General features: G+C 48.7%; 1 protein-coding gene across 8 annotated transcripts in view; it reads left to right on the top strand.

Annotated features, from left to right (window-relative positions):
- Positions 1-6,853, top strand: part of FAM110B (family with sequence similarity 110 member B) — a 145,171-nt gene extending 138,318 nt beyond the window's left edge. For 7 of the 8 annotated variants that reach the window (XM_055318460.1, XM_055318459.1, XM_055318454.1 and 4 more), the window contains one exon: positions 3,833-6,853. In XM_055318460.1, coding sequence (XP_055174435.1) covers positions 4,149-5,288 — 1,140 coding nt within the window. In that variant the 5' untranslated portion in view covers positions 3,833-4,148 and the 3' untranslated portion in view covers positions 5,289-6,853. Of the gene's footprint in view, positions 1-3,503; positions 3,545-3,832 lie in introns of those variants that run through there. The other variant, XM_055318461.1, reaches the window with a different exon arrangement.
- The last annotated feature ends 9,661 nt before the right edge of the window (positions 6,854-16,514 follow it).

The following is a 16,514-nucleotide window of genomic DNA, read 5'->3' as shown; positions in this document are numbered from 1 at the left end:
GTTTTGAACTCTCTAGTTGCTATGTCCCCAAAGCCCCAGACTTGAATTCATTTAAGAGGCAAGAAAGCTTGCCTTGTTTTCTCCGGTGCCAGAGGCGTTTCGGTTCTAACCTGATGCTCATCAGTACAGCAGGGGGCTGTTGTCCCCTTCCCCTGGCCACTCAAGGGCTGGACCAGCTTCCTGGGCGTCACCTGGGATCTTCGAGATACCCAGAAGCCCAGGCCCCACCCCAAATCCACTTCAAGACCCTGCCTTTCAAGGACATCCCCAGGGATGCTCAGGCACATTCAGGTTTGAGAAACTGCTAGTGTGAGTGGGAGTCACTGTCTGTGGCCCCCACTGTCCCTGGCCACTGGGCCCCTTCAGCCTCCCCACCCGGAGCAGGACTCCTGCACAGGTAACCGTGACCCCTGGAGCCCCACTTCACCATCGGAAAGGAGCTGGCGGGGCTCTGCCCCCCCGTCACCCTAAGCCAGATTGCTGTGGAGTTCGTGGCGGGCCCTGATTCAGTGGAGGTACCATTTTGTACCTCAGTTCACCAAGCTTCATTCTCCAGTTCGTTTTATTAGTCTATGAAATTTTCAAATGGATATTAAATGGGGTAGAATGTAGCCAGATAGTTTGTGAGTGAAAGTTTCTCCCTCTTTCCAGCTTATGTTCCCCCTTCTTAGGGATCAAGCAGGACTGTATAATTACTGTTGTTTATGAATCCTATGCAGCTGAGATCTAATTCTGCTTCCCTGGAAGAAGATGAGGAAACACAAGCCTCTCCTGGCCTGTTCTCATCAGAGCCTTAGCCGCACCTGGGGGGGTGTCAGAGGCTGGTGAAAGGGCTGCAACAGTGATGGGGTGGGGGGCCGGGGATAGGGGGAGACCATGTGCCACAGTGCTCCCTGAGCATAGTTCCTGGCTGTCACATTAATGGCGTCAAGATGTAGCCCCAGGTATCCAGCCAGGTGTGTCATCTACCCTTTGACCAGCCTTTTCAAACGTACTTGGTCTACATCGTAACAAAGTGTATACTCCGGAACTCTGGGAATATACAGCTCTGTCCCAGCAGCACCGTGTAAGCATTGAAAAAATAAAAAACAAAAAAAACGAGAAGTTAGAGATGATACAAGCATTAGAAAAAGAAGCAGCCTAAGCCACCTTCATTATTTTTGAAGTAGGTAGTTTGCTGGCTAAAACAGATCCTCTGGCACCCAACTTGTTCCTCTTTAGCATTGTCTTACGCTTTCCATTCTTCCAGGAAGATGATTTTTCTTGTCCTTCTCCAAAGGGTCCAGATTAAAACTTTTAAACTCTGAACACAGTCATCTGTAAATATAAGTGTGCTGAAAATTATTAGGGAAATTGGGAATGACAGACAAAAGAGAGAGGGAAGGAGCGGAACGAAAAGGAAATGAAGTGGAAAGTGGTTACAGTCACTACCTTTCCAACATAATCCTTTCATACTGGTTTTGTTCTAGAAACTGCTCCCTAAGGTTAGATGGCTTGGAGCGGTTGGGAGTTCCTGCAGGAGCCCTCCTGGGGGCATCTGCCTCTGTTTACCCATTTTCACGCCCTTTTTTCCATGAAGAAGGCAAACAGCGTGAAAGCAGGACTGTCAGCTTCCTGACACATGCACCTGCCTGGTAAAAAGACTAGTGTCCATCAATCCTGTGGGTTGAGAGGAACGATTTTTATTAAGTGTTCCGATAGTCTCAGAGCCCATCTTAACAGACAGGGCATGCTGGGAAGTTGTGTCAGTGGTGGGGGATTCTTGGACTTCTGGTCCTAGCAGGATGGAATTGGAAGGGAAGACAGTCATACAGGCCACCGTGGGCATCAGTGCCAGTTCACCTTATATGAAGGACAACTCATCATTCAGGAAATGTTTTCCGAAGAAGAGTAAATGCAGGAACCTGTGTGCAGTCACGTGCCAATAGTCCCATGTACCATTTTGACATTGGAAAAAGTCCACTCATTCTTAGCTCCTCAGAACCACATGATTTAGAGGGAGAAGGGGTCTGGGGAAGCTCATCCAAAACGTGGCCCTTCCTGGGGAGGGCAACCCTCTCTCCAGCACTGTGGATGTGATCCAGTGGGGTTGCCTCTGAGCCCAGGCTCTGCCACCTGCTCTGGCTCTGAGCTCCTCAGTGAAGGGGGGACCCCATTTCACCTTCCCGGTCAGGTGGGCCCCGGGTGGTGGCTGAAGAAATGCAGAAGGTTCCGCAGAGAAATTGCTGCTCCCCTCCGGCATCTCATTCAAAATTTGTTCAAAGAAACGATCTCGCTTAATCTTCATGGGGGGGGGGGTGGCTTTTTCAACTAAATTGAAGTATCATAAGTATGAGCTGCACAATTAAAGGAAGTCATTATGTAGGAATTGCCTTGGGCTTTCTCAAGGCTCACATAGGAAAATATTTTTATTAGAACAAATCCTTTTGCAGATTACCGGAATTGTCTCTTAGCAAAACATGGTGATGGGTGTATTTGGAGATTAAGTTTTAAAAGATGTTAAGGGAGAACTATCAGGCTTCCTTTCCCCCACCTCCAAGCTTGTTATTAATAGACTCTCCATTTTCTTACCATGAGAGCAGATGATTTTATAGTAAAGCCACTATATTTATTTTGTAAATTAGTTATTTGATGTTGGTTGAAAATATTACCCTTAATATTCCTAATTCTAACCAAAGATGCTGAAAAGGTCTGTAACCAGTTACCCTCTGGGATGCTGATGTGTTCACAAGTTCACAAATGTTCTCCATCGGCAGTAATAGGCAGAGGAGTCACTCTTAGAAAAATGCTACATATTATTATTATGCACTAAGTAGAAAGACAGCCTATAAATTTATACTAGGAGGATCCATAAATGTTTCCCTTAGACTGGTTTTGGTTGAGGGAGGGGGTGGTCAAATTGTTCAGAAAGCCATGGCTAGTAAGGCCATGAATAATTAACTATTAAACCAGTTTTCTGTAAAGTAACATATTTAGGTGTGATTGACGTCTTAAGATTTTTTCCCCTGGGGGGGGGGGGGGTCTGGGGAACTACACACCACAAAGAAAACTTTTGATTTCTGCTCGTTAAGTGTAAAAAAAAAAAAAAAAAAAAACTATGGAGCACTTTTATAATCAAATTATCTAGGTACAAGGTTAATCCGGAGGTATCTCTTAAGTTTTCTTGTTTAGTTCAAAACTAACCTTGTAGTTAGGGGGAAGAAGTCCATGCCTAGTCTTGGTCTTCGGGAGAAGGCGTTCTCAGACACACTGGTTGGCAAAAGTGGAAGGGCTCAAACGTGCGTTTGCGGAGTTGTTTCATCTTGGCCGCCAGTCCCATCTCTTGCCGAATTTCTCAGTTTTTGGAGAGTCACAGAAGTGCTCGTTTCAGATGTTGGCGAGAGATTGGGCAGCAAGAAATCGGAAGTCGTGCTTCCCGGAGAAGGAGACGGACGGAGCTCCCCGCCGCGGCGGCCCGAGCCGACACGGGATGGGGGAGTCCCGGGGAGCCCGGGGGCGCGGCCCGGCCGAGCCCGCGTTTGCACCTTCGTGCAGGATTTCCTGGGTCTGGTGCTAGGGGAGGCAGCCGGGCGTGATCGGGGGGCGGACCCCAGCCGCGGGGAGGCGGCGGCACGGGCCCACGCGGGGGACAGCCCCCCCCCAGCGCCCAGCGCCCGCCCCGGCTGCGGGAGCGGCAGCGGCAGCGGCCGGGCCGGCGGGGCGGGGGCGCGGGCGGGGGCGCGGGCGGGGCGCGGGCGGGGGCGCGGGCGCGGGCGCCGCGGGGTGGCTCTGTTGCTACAGCCGTGATGTCACTCGCCCATCCTAACCCGCGGTTGGTTGTTGTGTGTTTCAGCTCTGCCTGCAGTGGAACACAAAGACCTGGAGGAGACTCCCACATCCTTCGGGGAGAAGAAAGGAGGCGGCGGAGCCGATCCGGGGAGCTCGTGGCTCGTGGCCTTCGGGAGGGGGGGAGGTGCCCCGCGGGCGGGCGGGCGGCGGCGGCAGCGGGCGAGCCCCGGGATGCGGCGGCGCCGCGGCGGCGCCCGCTGACGCCCCGACCCCCGGCGCCGTCCGCTGCCCTTTGTGCTTCGGGTACATGTGCCTGCCCAGCGCACCCGCAGGCGCCCAGACCGGAATCCAACACGGCCGCCGGGGAGAGACCGCCCGCCATGCCCACGGAGACCCTGCAGACAGGTAGCATGGTGAAGCCGGTCAGCCCCGCGGGCACCTTCACCTCGGCCGTCCCGCTGCGCATCCTCAACAAAGGGCCCGACTACTTCCGCCGGCAGGCCGAGCCCAACCCCAAGAGGCTGAGCGCCGTGGAGAGGCTGGAGGCGGACAAGGCCAAGTACGTCAAGAGCCAGGAGGTCATCAACGCCAAGCAGGAGCCCGTGAAGCCGGCCGTGCTGGCCAAGCCCCCCGTGTGCCCCGCCGCCAAGCGCGCCCTGGGCAGCCCCACGCTGCGGGTGCTGGGCGGCCACGCCAAGGCCGAGGGCGGCGTGCAGCGCGAGACGCTGAAGCTCGAGATCCTGCGAAACATCCTCAACAGCTCCGAGGGCTCCAGCTCGGGCGCGGCGCACAAGCTCGGCGCGCGCAACTGGCCGCCGCCCCGGCCCGACGCGCCCGACCCGCACCGGCACTCGTTCGCCGAGTCCCTCAAGGTGTACCCCACGCAGGGCCGCGGCAGCCCGCAGGAGGGCGGCTCCCACGCGGCCAGGCGGCTGCCGGAGCCCGCGGCCGACGCCCTCCTGCACGTCTCGCACAGCTCCTCGGACGTGCGCAGGGCGACCGGCGCCAAGCCGCTCCGCGCCCTGCCCTGCAGCAGCTCCGCCCCGCCCCTGCCGCCCAAACCCGTGGGCGCGGCCGTGGGCGCGGGCGCGGGCGCGGGCGCGGCGGCCGCCAAGCCCCCCGAGGCCGCCGAGGCCGCGGAGCCGGCCTGCGGGGTCAGCCGCAGGCCCTCGCTGCAGCGGTCCAAGTCGGACTTGAGCGACAGGTACTTCCGCGTGGACGCCGACGTGGAGCGCTTCTTCAACTACTGCGGACTGGACCCCGAGGAGCTGGAGAACCTGGGCATGGAAAACTTTGCCAGGGCCAATTCCGACATCATCTCCCTCAACTTCCGCAGCGCCAGCATGATCAGCTCAGACTGCGAACAGTCTCAGGACAGTAACAGTGACCTTAGAAACGATGACAGTGCCAATGACCGGGTGCCCTACGGCATCTCTGCCATCGAAAGAAACGCTAGGATCATCAAGTGGTTGTATAGCATCAAACAGGCTAGAGAGTCACAGAAGGTCTCCCACGTGTAAGACGCACGTGCGCGCCGAGGAGGGACGGGGGGGGGGGTCCCTGTCCGTGCATCCGAAGTCGTGAAGGTTGTGAGGTCTCCCCCCAGTGCCCTGAGCTCCTGCGCTCCCTCTGCGTGGCCCGTTGTGCAATGTCTCCAAGTTGCATGCCTGTCAACACGGGGGCTGACCTGGCCCCCGCGCCCACCGTCGCTGCAGAGCCTGGCCGCACACGACACGGCGCCACCGGCCCGGGGTTTCGGGCCAGAATCCGATTAGGGCTTCGATCTTAAGCAAAACTGTTTACACGAAAACGGTATACGACTTCTTCAGTATTTATGTGGTTCTTGTGTTTTTATATCCCGCGCTATTGTGTCTTAATTAAAAGTCTTATCAACTGGCTTTTAAGTTGAGAGTAGAATCTTTTTGAAATATAAAAAGCCAATTTGCCTACGGGTGAGACCGAAACAGTGGGGAAAATCGGTGGGATCCGCCACCAGACAGATAACAGTGACTGACCTAAAAGAGAACCGGGCCAACGTTTTCTGAGAAAGAAAGCGGTGAGCCTGATGTTCGTCGCTTGCATATTGGAGTTCTCCCCGCCACTCGCTTTCAAGTGATGGTTGGGGACCTCAGTGCTACGTTTCGTGTCCGATTTAAGTGTGTAAATGTTGGTGCTTCTGTGTGACACTGACCCCAGGGAAAGACAATCAGAAACCATGAAGGTGATTAAAGCTAAGAGTTTGGGGGGAGGGGGTCGGGGGGTTTTGTTGATACTGCTCTGATTTGGCTTGATTCCGAAAGTTCTACTATTAATCATTCGATGGCGATGGCCATCCTAAAGCTGATACTAAATGTCTTTAAAAAAAAAAAAAGTCGTTTGTTTTTTGATCAAGAACTAATTCTATGCTGACTCTCTTCCCTCTCTCCCTCCCTCCCCCTGTTGTTGGTTTTTTTCCCCGGGAGAGGGGCGCTGGGGGCTTGTGCAGGGTCGAGCTATGGGAAGACATGAACGAATGGGAACACCAGCCCTATCGGTATAGAGCCTCCCACGTAAAAGGGGATCCCTTTCGCAGCTGAACCCTATCTGAGCAGTGCGATTGTGTTGTCTTGCATATGTTACCCTCCTCCTAGTGTTACGGCACTAGAAAGCTCTGGAAGCAAGATGCCATGCCATGTAGCTCTTCCACCCTTTGGTCTCTATCGACTTATTTCCATTCTCCCCAGTAACCTGTCTTGCGGGTGGTTCGTTAGCTGTGGACCAGCTGACAGTTGTGGTGCGGTGGCCGGGAGGGAAACGTGTAGCCGTCTGCTCCATTGCTCTGTGGTCCTGCTCTGAACCTCTCAGCAACGCTACCTTAGACTTCATCAGCTAACGGGCAACTTTTTATGGTGTGTAAATGCTGTAAGACTTTGTACATACTTCAGTTGTTATGAAATCTTTAAGAAAAAAAAAAGAAAAAGTGACGCTAATAAATAGCTCTGGTGCAGGCACTAATGGTGGTGGTTTCTCTTTGTCCTTTTCTTTGCTCCGGCCCCGAAAAGTTTGACTTTGGACTGTGAGCCAGAAAGCAGATTTTTGATAGTCTCAAAGGAACTTTTTTTTTTCCCCCTCATTAAGTGACTTTGGCCATATCACAATTATTCTGAACAGTGATGGCAGTGTGCTTTTGCTAAAATGGTTTCATCAAGGTTCCTAAAATATGCTGCCTCTTCTTTACTTAGTTCGCACTTGCGTTATTTTTACCTTTTCTTAAACATCAGAATTTTTCCCGTCTTCCGCAAGACTCCTCAGTTGTAAATATTTATGAGTTCTTACAGTGGAGACCTACCTTTGAATGTTCTTATTTGTAAAAGCCCAACAGCATTAGCATCACACGTGTTCATAGATTTGTCCACTTGTTCGTTCGTTCATTCGTTCGTTCCTCTTTCAACAGGTTATTTGGTGAGTGGCCCCCTTTTCAGGCCTCATGGTAGGCACAGGACTGCTTTGGGCAACAAATAGCCTCTGCCTCGAGGAATGTAGATGCTCACTTTTAAGAAGAACAGCATTCCTCTTAGGGGACAGATCTTATTTCTTCTTATTAGGACGCGGAGTATTCAAGTATCTCTTGAATCAAGTTATTTGAAGATTAACACCTCTTCAAAAGTTCCCTGTACTATGTAAATGCAAAAGAAAGCATTATTTTAAAAAATATTTTCAGAAGCAGAAATTGTAAGATTCCCAACTATTACTGTTTGAAATTGTTTCCTTCTGGAAACCAAATGTGATTCCTTGACTCTGCTGGCTTGGGATCCTTTCTGGTTCTCTGATTAATGTTCAGTTCCACTAGAGCTCTACTTCCCGGAAGAAACATTTGGAAATGTAGCTTTCAGTGGGGATGACTACAGTGCAGTTAAGATAATAGAATAAAAATAGGTTTCTTTCATTTAGTTCATTCATTCTTCCCTCACCATTAGGGCAGAAACGTGGCCATTTCAAACATTTATGGCTTAGCATTTAGATTGCCATTTCTTTCTAGGGCTACTGCGATACCAAAAATAGATGTCATTTTTATAAGGAAACCAGTTTTTTGGGAGGCGAGCACTTCTTAGCTAATTTAATGTCACCGTCTATGCTGTTTTAGTCATGGATTCTGTTGAATCTTTTTAACATTTCAAAACCACGTTTAATCTGTATCCCACCATAATTCAGTCTAATCCTCTGTGGCCTTATTTGTACAATGGACAAATGTGAGCCTTCTAGTTCCCTTTATGGAAGGGGGAGCTCATTATTTTCTTTTTTGTTAGTGAAATTAGAGTTGGTATACAGGACTGGGTCAGAGGCTTAATATTAAATCCTAAGAGTGAGACATTTCCTAATTGTGAAGTCCTTTTTACAAAGTGCTGATTCTGTTAGTGCATGAAAAGTATCTCGTGTGTGTCTGTGTGTGTGTGTGTGTGTGTGTGTGTGTGTGTGTGTGTGTTTGTGTGATGATAATGATCATGTCAGCAGGAATATTCAGTTGTCATGTAGTTCGGCATACTTTTTCCCTGACACAGGGCAGAGTGAAGCGTGATTTCACAGGATGGCCCTAAGTACTGAAAACCACCAAATTTTAAGTCCTCCTAATATTCACCCCCTCTGCCAGAGTCTTATTTCAGGCTGTCATACCTAAACTATTGTTCCTGTAACCTCCTAACTGGGGGATGCTTAGCCCCCAGCCAGTCTCCCTTCCCCGCCATTTCATGCCAGAGATAACATAATCAACTCTGATTATGTCACTTCTCTATGTAAAAACATCCTCCAGCTTGAGTATGTTGCTGAAAGGATAAATATTTACTTCTTATTAGAGAATGTCAGGATTTACCTTTCAGACCCCATTTTCTGTGTCCCCCAGGCCCCCAGGCTCCAAGCAGAGGAAATTTCCTTTGGGAGCTCTTTGCCACTATGTTAAGTGATCTTTTGCTACAAAACAAATTTCCCCAAAGCTTAAAATGATAAATATTTATTTATTATCTCCCTTTTTGTGAGTCAGGAATCCTGGACTGTCTTAGTCAGATGATTCTGGCACAGGGCATCTCCTTAGGCTCCAGACAAAATGTCAGTGGGGGCTGCATCATCTGAAGGCTTGACTGGGGCTGGAGAAGCTAAAATTCCAAGATGAATCATTTGATGGTGGCAAGAGACCTTACAGCATGGCATCTGGCTTCCTCTAAAGGGAGTGACCCAAGAGAGAAAGCATTGGGAAAGCCACAGTGTCTTTGGCAATCCAGTACCTGAAGTCACACACCTCCACCATGCTCAGGTCATTAAAAGCATATCACTAAATAGAGCCCACACTCATGGAGAGGAGAGTTAGAATTCATCTTTTGAAGGAAGGGATGTCAAAGAACTTTTGGACATGTTTTAAAAATCATCACTACTGCTGAGTTTCAGTAGCTTTCATTCTGTGAGTGATGCTTTTTTCCTTCCTCCTTGACCTTGCAGACTTCTGTTCTTTGAGACTCAGCACAACTATCAACCAGTGAGATTTCTGCATTTCTGTGTTGCCTTTTCCCATTACCTAGTAATTTTTGCCCTGCCCATGGGCCCAGCCTTTGCTACCTTAAACAGTGCCTTTGTTTAAATTGTTAAAAGGTATACCTTCCTCAAAACTATTTTCTGTCAGGTTAAAAAAATCTGTCCTAATTCATAAATCTCTAATGATTATAATGTGAATTGTGATCCCAGAGTCGGCCAGTACATAGCACAGCAGCCCAGAGTATATAGCAGGTGCTTATTAAGTGTTGACTGGATTTTTTTTTTTTTTAACCTATGGCTTTTAAGTCCTCTGCTAGTTACTCTGTAAGTGTTATCAAACGAACCCAAGATGGGACACGTGGATGGCTCAGTGGTTGAGCATCTGCCTTCGGCTCAGGTCGTGATCCCAGGATCCTGGGATCCAGTCCTGCATTGGGCTCCTCGAAGGAAGTCTGCTTCTCCCTCTGCCTATGTCTCTGCCTCTCTCTCTGTGTCTCTCATGAATAAATAAATAAAATCTTTAAAAAAAAAAAACATATTAAAAAAAGGAGGTATAGTTATTGTCCCGTTGTCCCAAGGTATAGTTATTGTCCCATTTTACAGGTGAAGAACCTCAGTTCCACGGAGGTGAAGCCCCTTAATCAAGATCCCAGAGGAAGTAAGTGGCAGAATGGGATTTGAACTCCATACTGCGATTCCAGCTCCACCCCTTCTCCCTGCCACAGCCCAGCTCAAGACAGAGAGAGGCAGACTAGAGTGTGTTTTTGTACTTTAAAACCAAAGTGCTCTTTAATCATCTTGTTCGTTTCATCTGCTGCCTGTATATACAGACATGTCTCAAACACTCAGTATTTCAACAATTTCACTCTTACCAAAATGGCACCCAATAAAATTTAGAAAAAGACTTCAGCTGTTCCATGATACGTAACATAGAGCCGGCTAAATCCAAAGAGGCAAGGCTGTTAGCATAGCGTTCTTTCCGTTTTGAGCATGCTGTGTTTTGGAGGTACATCCTGTCTTTTTTGGCCAAGGACTTTTAGAAGGGTAAACAGAGATAAATGTCTGCCCACAATTCAACAATCGGGAAACACATTTTGGCGATCTGGTGAATCAGCATCACTCGCTCCTGTGGTCCTTGAGGCACGTGGTGTGTCCTTCCCCAGAAGATGCACTGGGGAAAGAATAACAAGGTTAAGGACGCTCTGAGGAAATGAATAGATCCTTAACTCACAACGGATGACTAATCTCACTACAATTTTGAAAATGTGAAACCTGCCTTGTCCACTTAGCCCTATAAGATGACCGAGAGTTCTCTTGGCTTCCAAGAGCTGTACTGTGAAGGACCACAGGCCCGGTGGCTGTACGTTTGGCCCTGAACGAGACCCCTTTATGGAGATTTTCTCTCATATGTTCAACTCACACCCCCTTACTTTGGCAGAAACCCCAGCAGAAGGAAAAGCCAGAGGGAGATGGGCCTCAGCAGCCTTTTGAAACTTCTTCCTCCAATAACTGAGATCCGTCTGCCTAAAACTTTGCCTCCATTCCCTCATCTGTAAAACAGAAACTCCTGTGATGTGTGTGTTCCCTTGACCTCAGGGCTATGAGAGCACAGAGAGCTGTTTTCGGGAACATTAGAATGAGGTGCAGGGTTAACAAAAATTCAGAGAATACTGGGTTCATGGTGTCATGGCAAGTGAGATGGCAGACAAGGCCTGATGGGGACCAAATACTTCACTGACATTTTATGTACCAGCTGCCTGAGTGAGTTCTAGTTGGTGAAAGAAATGCAGTCTATAAAAAGATTCTTCTCTGAGTAGAAAGAGTCTCCAGAAACATTACAGTTGTCCCACAGTGTGGCCAAGTGTACACCAACATACAAAGCTATGATAATAATAATGATATATTCACTAATTGGACATTTTTTTCATTCCGCGTTCATGAAACAACTATTAGTATGTCTTAGATTGATGCTAAGCCCTTTGTCACATCTCATTTTCTCAAGAACTTTAGAAGCAAATCAGAATCCCATTTTGGCGATAAGAGATCTGAGGGCTGAGCAACTTAAAGGCACACGTCCCATGAGGGGCAAGAGTGAAATGCAAACCCATGTTATTAAAGCACATGATGAATTTTTAGTATCTAGGAGGGTGGGAGCCATTTTCATTCCTTTGGAGCAGGTGAGATGTGTTAGGGAACATTCCCCAGAAGCTTAAAACACAGCTGTGTATCCTGGATTGTGGTTCTTCCATACAGTGAGTGGCTCAAAACTGGTTCTCATATTTGATCGCATCAGGACTGCCTGGGATCGCATCGCGTCTGGGTTCTTCTGAGAGGGACATTAGTGATCACTATCCCTCTCTATCCTATTTTACAGAGGAGGAAGCAGGTGCAGAGCAGTGAGCTGGTGGGACCCTGACACGGCTGTGATGGCGCTAGAACAGGGAGATTAGTGCTCCACTACCCCCGATAAGCACCGGGGCCAGGGAACGGTGGGACTGTGCACCGCTAACAATTCCATCACATGACTCAGTTAATATATATTATTCCTGCGCGATGTTCCTTGTCCTCAAAAACTATCAGATATTTAAAGAAATTTTAATGAGATTTTCTATTAATACACATTAACTATTCTTCTATTTAACCACAGCAGATATCAAATACTTAATAGAGATTAAGAAATCTCTCTAAAGAAGCTTTTAGCAACTTGGGAAATACTACTATTTTCATGTTATTTTAGTAACTCCACTGTCCATGGATGCCCCGTATTCCTCGACAGCTTAGGGACCATTTTTATTGGCCTGATTTTTGCCTCCTGTATCCTCGGGTGCAGAAGTTGCCATTGGTTCCAAGATCCATTTGCTTCTCCTTCCCCCTCACAAGAGGATTGCATGTTCACACCTCAAAGCGTTAGGTGTGGCCAAGGAACCATAAATGGAAGTGAGCACGTTAGAGTAGGGAGGAGCCAGTCCCCAGATCCTCCATCTTCTCTTCCCTCAAACGTGGCAGCCAGCAAAGTTCCAGAAGGTGGAGTTCCCATGAGAGTTGCCATTAGGATCCTGAATGAGCACAGTGCGGAACAGGGCCCTCCACCCGCAACATGGAATGGATATGTAACCCCCAGGGGATGTTGTAAGCCAGTGATTTGGGGCATTATTTTGTCCTGCAGCACAACCTGGCCCAGCCAGACTATTGTCTCAGTTGGAAACTAACCAATAAGACTCAGAAGACTGCCATAGGATTCCAAAGGCAGGATGGAAGGACCAGCCCTGACACATTGTTTCTCAAACTGTGCTGTATTTGACTTCCTTGAGATTCTCAATACAAGTTCCTGAGCTCCATTCTAGACATCCCGAGTCTGAATCATGAGGAGTGGGCCCAGCAATCACCCTGCCTCTTTAACCCGTACCCTCCAGATGAGTCTTAGGCAGGTTTAAAATTCCAGACTTTCTAAGATCACAGTTAATCAACTTTCGGAGTCACTAAATGGAAAACAGGGCGAATGCTAGAGTTGTCAGACCCTGGAAAATACTTTTGGTACATTTGGGAGTCCTAATTACAAGCGCTGCCCCCCAGAGTCTTGTCTTTTTTCTTTTAAAGATTTTGTTTATTTATTCATGAGAGACACAGAGAGACACAGGCAGAGACACAGGCAGAGGGAGAAGTAGGCTCCGTGGGGGAAGGAGCCCGATGTGGGACTCGATCCCGGGACCACTGATCCCAGGACCACTCAACCACTGAGCCACGCAGGCATCCCTAGCCCCTGGAGTCTTATTTTCGGGAATGAAAACCCACGGGGGACCGCCCACCAGTGCCGAGACCACAGCAGGCAGAGAGTGGCATCGTGTTGCCATCTCTGTCCATTTCCTGGCCTCCCTGACCTTGCTCTACGACCACCACCGTCGCCCCTGAGTGGGTGCTCCACTCTGCTCTCCCCTCAATTTAATCCCATCGAGCAACTGCAGGTGCCCTTTGCAAAACCAAGAGCGTGTAGGGTCATTTCGCTGCTTGAAACCCCTCAGTGTTTTTCCTCGGTGGTGGTGACAAAATTAAAAAATGCCTCCCCTCTGGCTGTGAGACGGTGTCTCCTTACGGCCTTGGCGCCCCCGGCACCAAGACTCCCCATTCTCTCCGCTCCCACTCATGTTTGTGAACAACACGAGCTCCGCTCACCCCTACCCCGGAGTCCGGGATCTGCTCAACAGACCCTGATCCCTCCTGATAGCCCACCCTCGCCCGGCGGACTGCTCCTTTGGGATTTCACTTCAGTTGCGACATCCCCTTCCTGCCACTCTCTATCTAAGTCCATTCCGAGCATTAATTCATCTCTATCCTCTGCTAATTAACTTCCAGGCACTGAGCACAATCTGAAATCCTCCTATTGGTTAAGTTATTGTCGATAGTGGGCATTCTTCTACCCCCTTTGCCTGGTTCAGTGCCTGGCACACGGATGCCAAATAATATGAATCTTTGGAGCGAAGGGATGGGTTCCAAACCTACCTCCTCACCTGATCCCACATCGTGGCTTCGGAACGCCCTCATCAGCTTGTCCTTCTGCCCTTGCTGTCTCTAACTGTGACACTGTCGTTCTACTAATGAGAACTGGAATTGGCCTCTAAGAGTCTCTTGTCCTAGTATTTGTTTTTGGGAAAAAAAAAAAAAGAAAGAAAAGAAAAGAAACAGCAGTACATTTAAGGTCATGGAAGTCCACAATATGGACTTCTCTGCATAAAAGGATTTTATAAGCAAGAATTTCTCATTCATTGTGCAATGACCTTAGGAAGAAGTGTATCCTACTCCCTCCTGACCATAGCCCAAAGCAGTGAGGAGCTCTACTTAGGACTTGGGATGGGTTGGGGGCAGGGGGGGGGGAAACCATCTAAGAATGCATGATCTTTATCTTGACCTTGTCTCAAGGAACAAACATGCCTCATTTCCTTGCCTAAATACAAAACTTTGCCTTTTCTATGAAAACACATTCTCAGGGCCCCTGGGTGGCTCAATGGTTGAGCATCTGCCTTTGGCTCAGGTCCTGGGATTGAGTCCCATACTGGGCTCCCCGTGGAAAGCCTGCTTCTCCCTCTGCCTGTGTCTCTGCCTCTCTCTGTGTCTCTCATGAATAAGTAATAAAAAAAAATTTTTTTTAAAAAGAATACATATTCAAGGTAAGCGCTACCGGGCATAAAACATTGAGGCCCTCCTGGCAGACTGTCTTGAGGTAAATCTGCTTCAGAAACACCTCCCATTTTAGCCTGTTTCTGCCCACTGACCTCTCAACCATGGGCTCACCGTCCTGTTCTCTGAAAATTCTGCTAACTGGGAAATTAAAAAAGAAAGAAAAAAAAGGCAAGCCACGCATGAATGCAATTGCTCTCTCAACTGAATGAAACTGTGGTGGCTGGTAATTGAGAACATATGGAAGATCAACTGGGAAAAAGGAAATCGGGAGGGAGAGCATTCATCGCACTGCCTCCTAGATGCTTGGGGTAGCATGTTTTGCCTTCCTAAGTGTAAATAAGTTTGAGGCTTTCGAGGATTTCTAGGCATGCTTAATGTGTTCTGGTTGCCCCCCCCCCCCGCCCTTTATTTTATAATAGATGGAGAGCAGCAGCCAGGTGAGTTATTTATGTGCAACTGAGCTTCTGGCAGCCAGGCACTCCAAATGTTTCAGGCAGGCGCATCATTTCCCTACCGAGTTCTCGATCATTTTAAGGACTTGAGCTCCTGAGCATTTTATTTTGGAAGAAAATGATGACACATTTTGCCCACTTCATGGGCATGTGGTTATTTCACTAAAGGCTTTTTCCTGTTTTCTCCCAATGAACTGACAGCCGCACATGGTACAGGAACGTGGGGCCGATGTCTGCGGCTGCGAGAAAATTGCTCCATTTGGTCTGAACAAAGACTTGGTGTGTTTTGTCCGTGTTTCGAATTTCTCAGAGCATCTCAGTGGATGGGCATCCGATATAAAACCGCCCCACTCTCCTAAAGAATCCTTGCTCTGAGTTTATGGATCTTCTTCCATCTGCTGAGAATTCTTCAGTTTAAAGAATCTGCCAGTTGAGATTTTCACAGCATTTCAGGTTCCCAAGGTTTTGTTTTCAGGCTTTAATTCACCACCTGATGCCTTTTAAATCCGGTTTAATGGTCAAAATGGATTTTTGTGCTTTCTCCTCTTAAATGGTTGTGTGTTCTTATGCACGCACATGTCAGATTTCTTAAAGAATTTATTCTAGACAAATGTGCCGAGGGTTGAATTACATGGCTGTTACTTTTTTTAAAAATTAAAATCCTGGTGGGTTGGGGAAGGGGGTCTTTGCAGGGAGAGTTTGACATGATATGTAGCCCAGCAGGTAGTCAGGCCAAATTCAAACTGGAAAGAAAATGTAAAGCACCATCCTTTCTTCAACATACAAGGACCCTTAACCCTCTTCTGGTGATTTAGTTGCCTTTCCGTACATTCTGATTGCGAGGAAAAGACACATTGCAGAGCAAACAGCTTGCCTGGTGAGAAAACAGAACTACAGCTAAGGCGGTGACATAGTGACATAGTTGTGTTTGATTTTCCTCTCCCATTCATACTGGGCCCACAAGGAGGTAACCTCCCCTGAAAGCAGGGACGGTGACCACTGCCTCGTTACCTGTCTGGTATGAGTGGGGTATAGGTGCTTAAAGTTTGTTGAATGAATAGGGGTCCAAGAAAACCCAAGATCTCCTTAGGACTCCTAATGTGAAGGGAGAGAGCAGATAGGCTCCACAGGGTGCTCTCCCTTCCATTGCGCCCAGTCCCTTCACAGGTCTCCAACTACCCATGTGCGGCTCATCCTTCCCCTTTGGGCTCCTCTGTCGCAGGTCCCTTCTGAGAGTGGCTGCCCTGTGGCAGGCTCTACTCTAAGCCGGGGGATGTCACGGTGAGCCCACCAGGCAGGACATGCCCCTACCTGGCCACCCCCAAGGAGCTCTGGTCTCCTTCTGAGACCAATTAGTGGATGCGCTAAATAAGCAGATACATAGAGTATGAGACAACGACCCAAGCTTAGGAAAAAAGAATATGGTGCTGAGGCACCTGCATGGCACAGTGGGTTAAGCCACTGACTCCTGGTTTCAGCCCAGGTCATGAACTCAAGGTCCAGGGATGGAGCCCTGCTTCAGGCTCCACACTCTGTTGGTCCGACTACTTAAGCTCAGATTTCAGTTTTCAGAGGTGAGTGGGAGAAGGTGTTAGCCCCTAGCCCCACTTGGAGAACAGA

Source organism: Nyctereutes procyonoides, unplaced genomic scaffold (assembly GCF_905146905.1).
Source record: "Nyctereutes procyonoides isolate TBG_1078 unplaced genomic scaffold, NYPRO_anot_genome, whole genome shotgun sequence".
NCBI classification, from domain to species: domain Eukaryota; kingdom Metazoa; phylum Chordata; class Mammalia; order Carnivora; family Canidae; genus Nyctereutes; species Nyctereutes procyonoides.
Note: the sequence above shows the minus strand (reverse complement) of the source record. Positions and strands in the feature narration are given on the sequence as shown.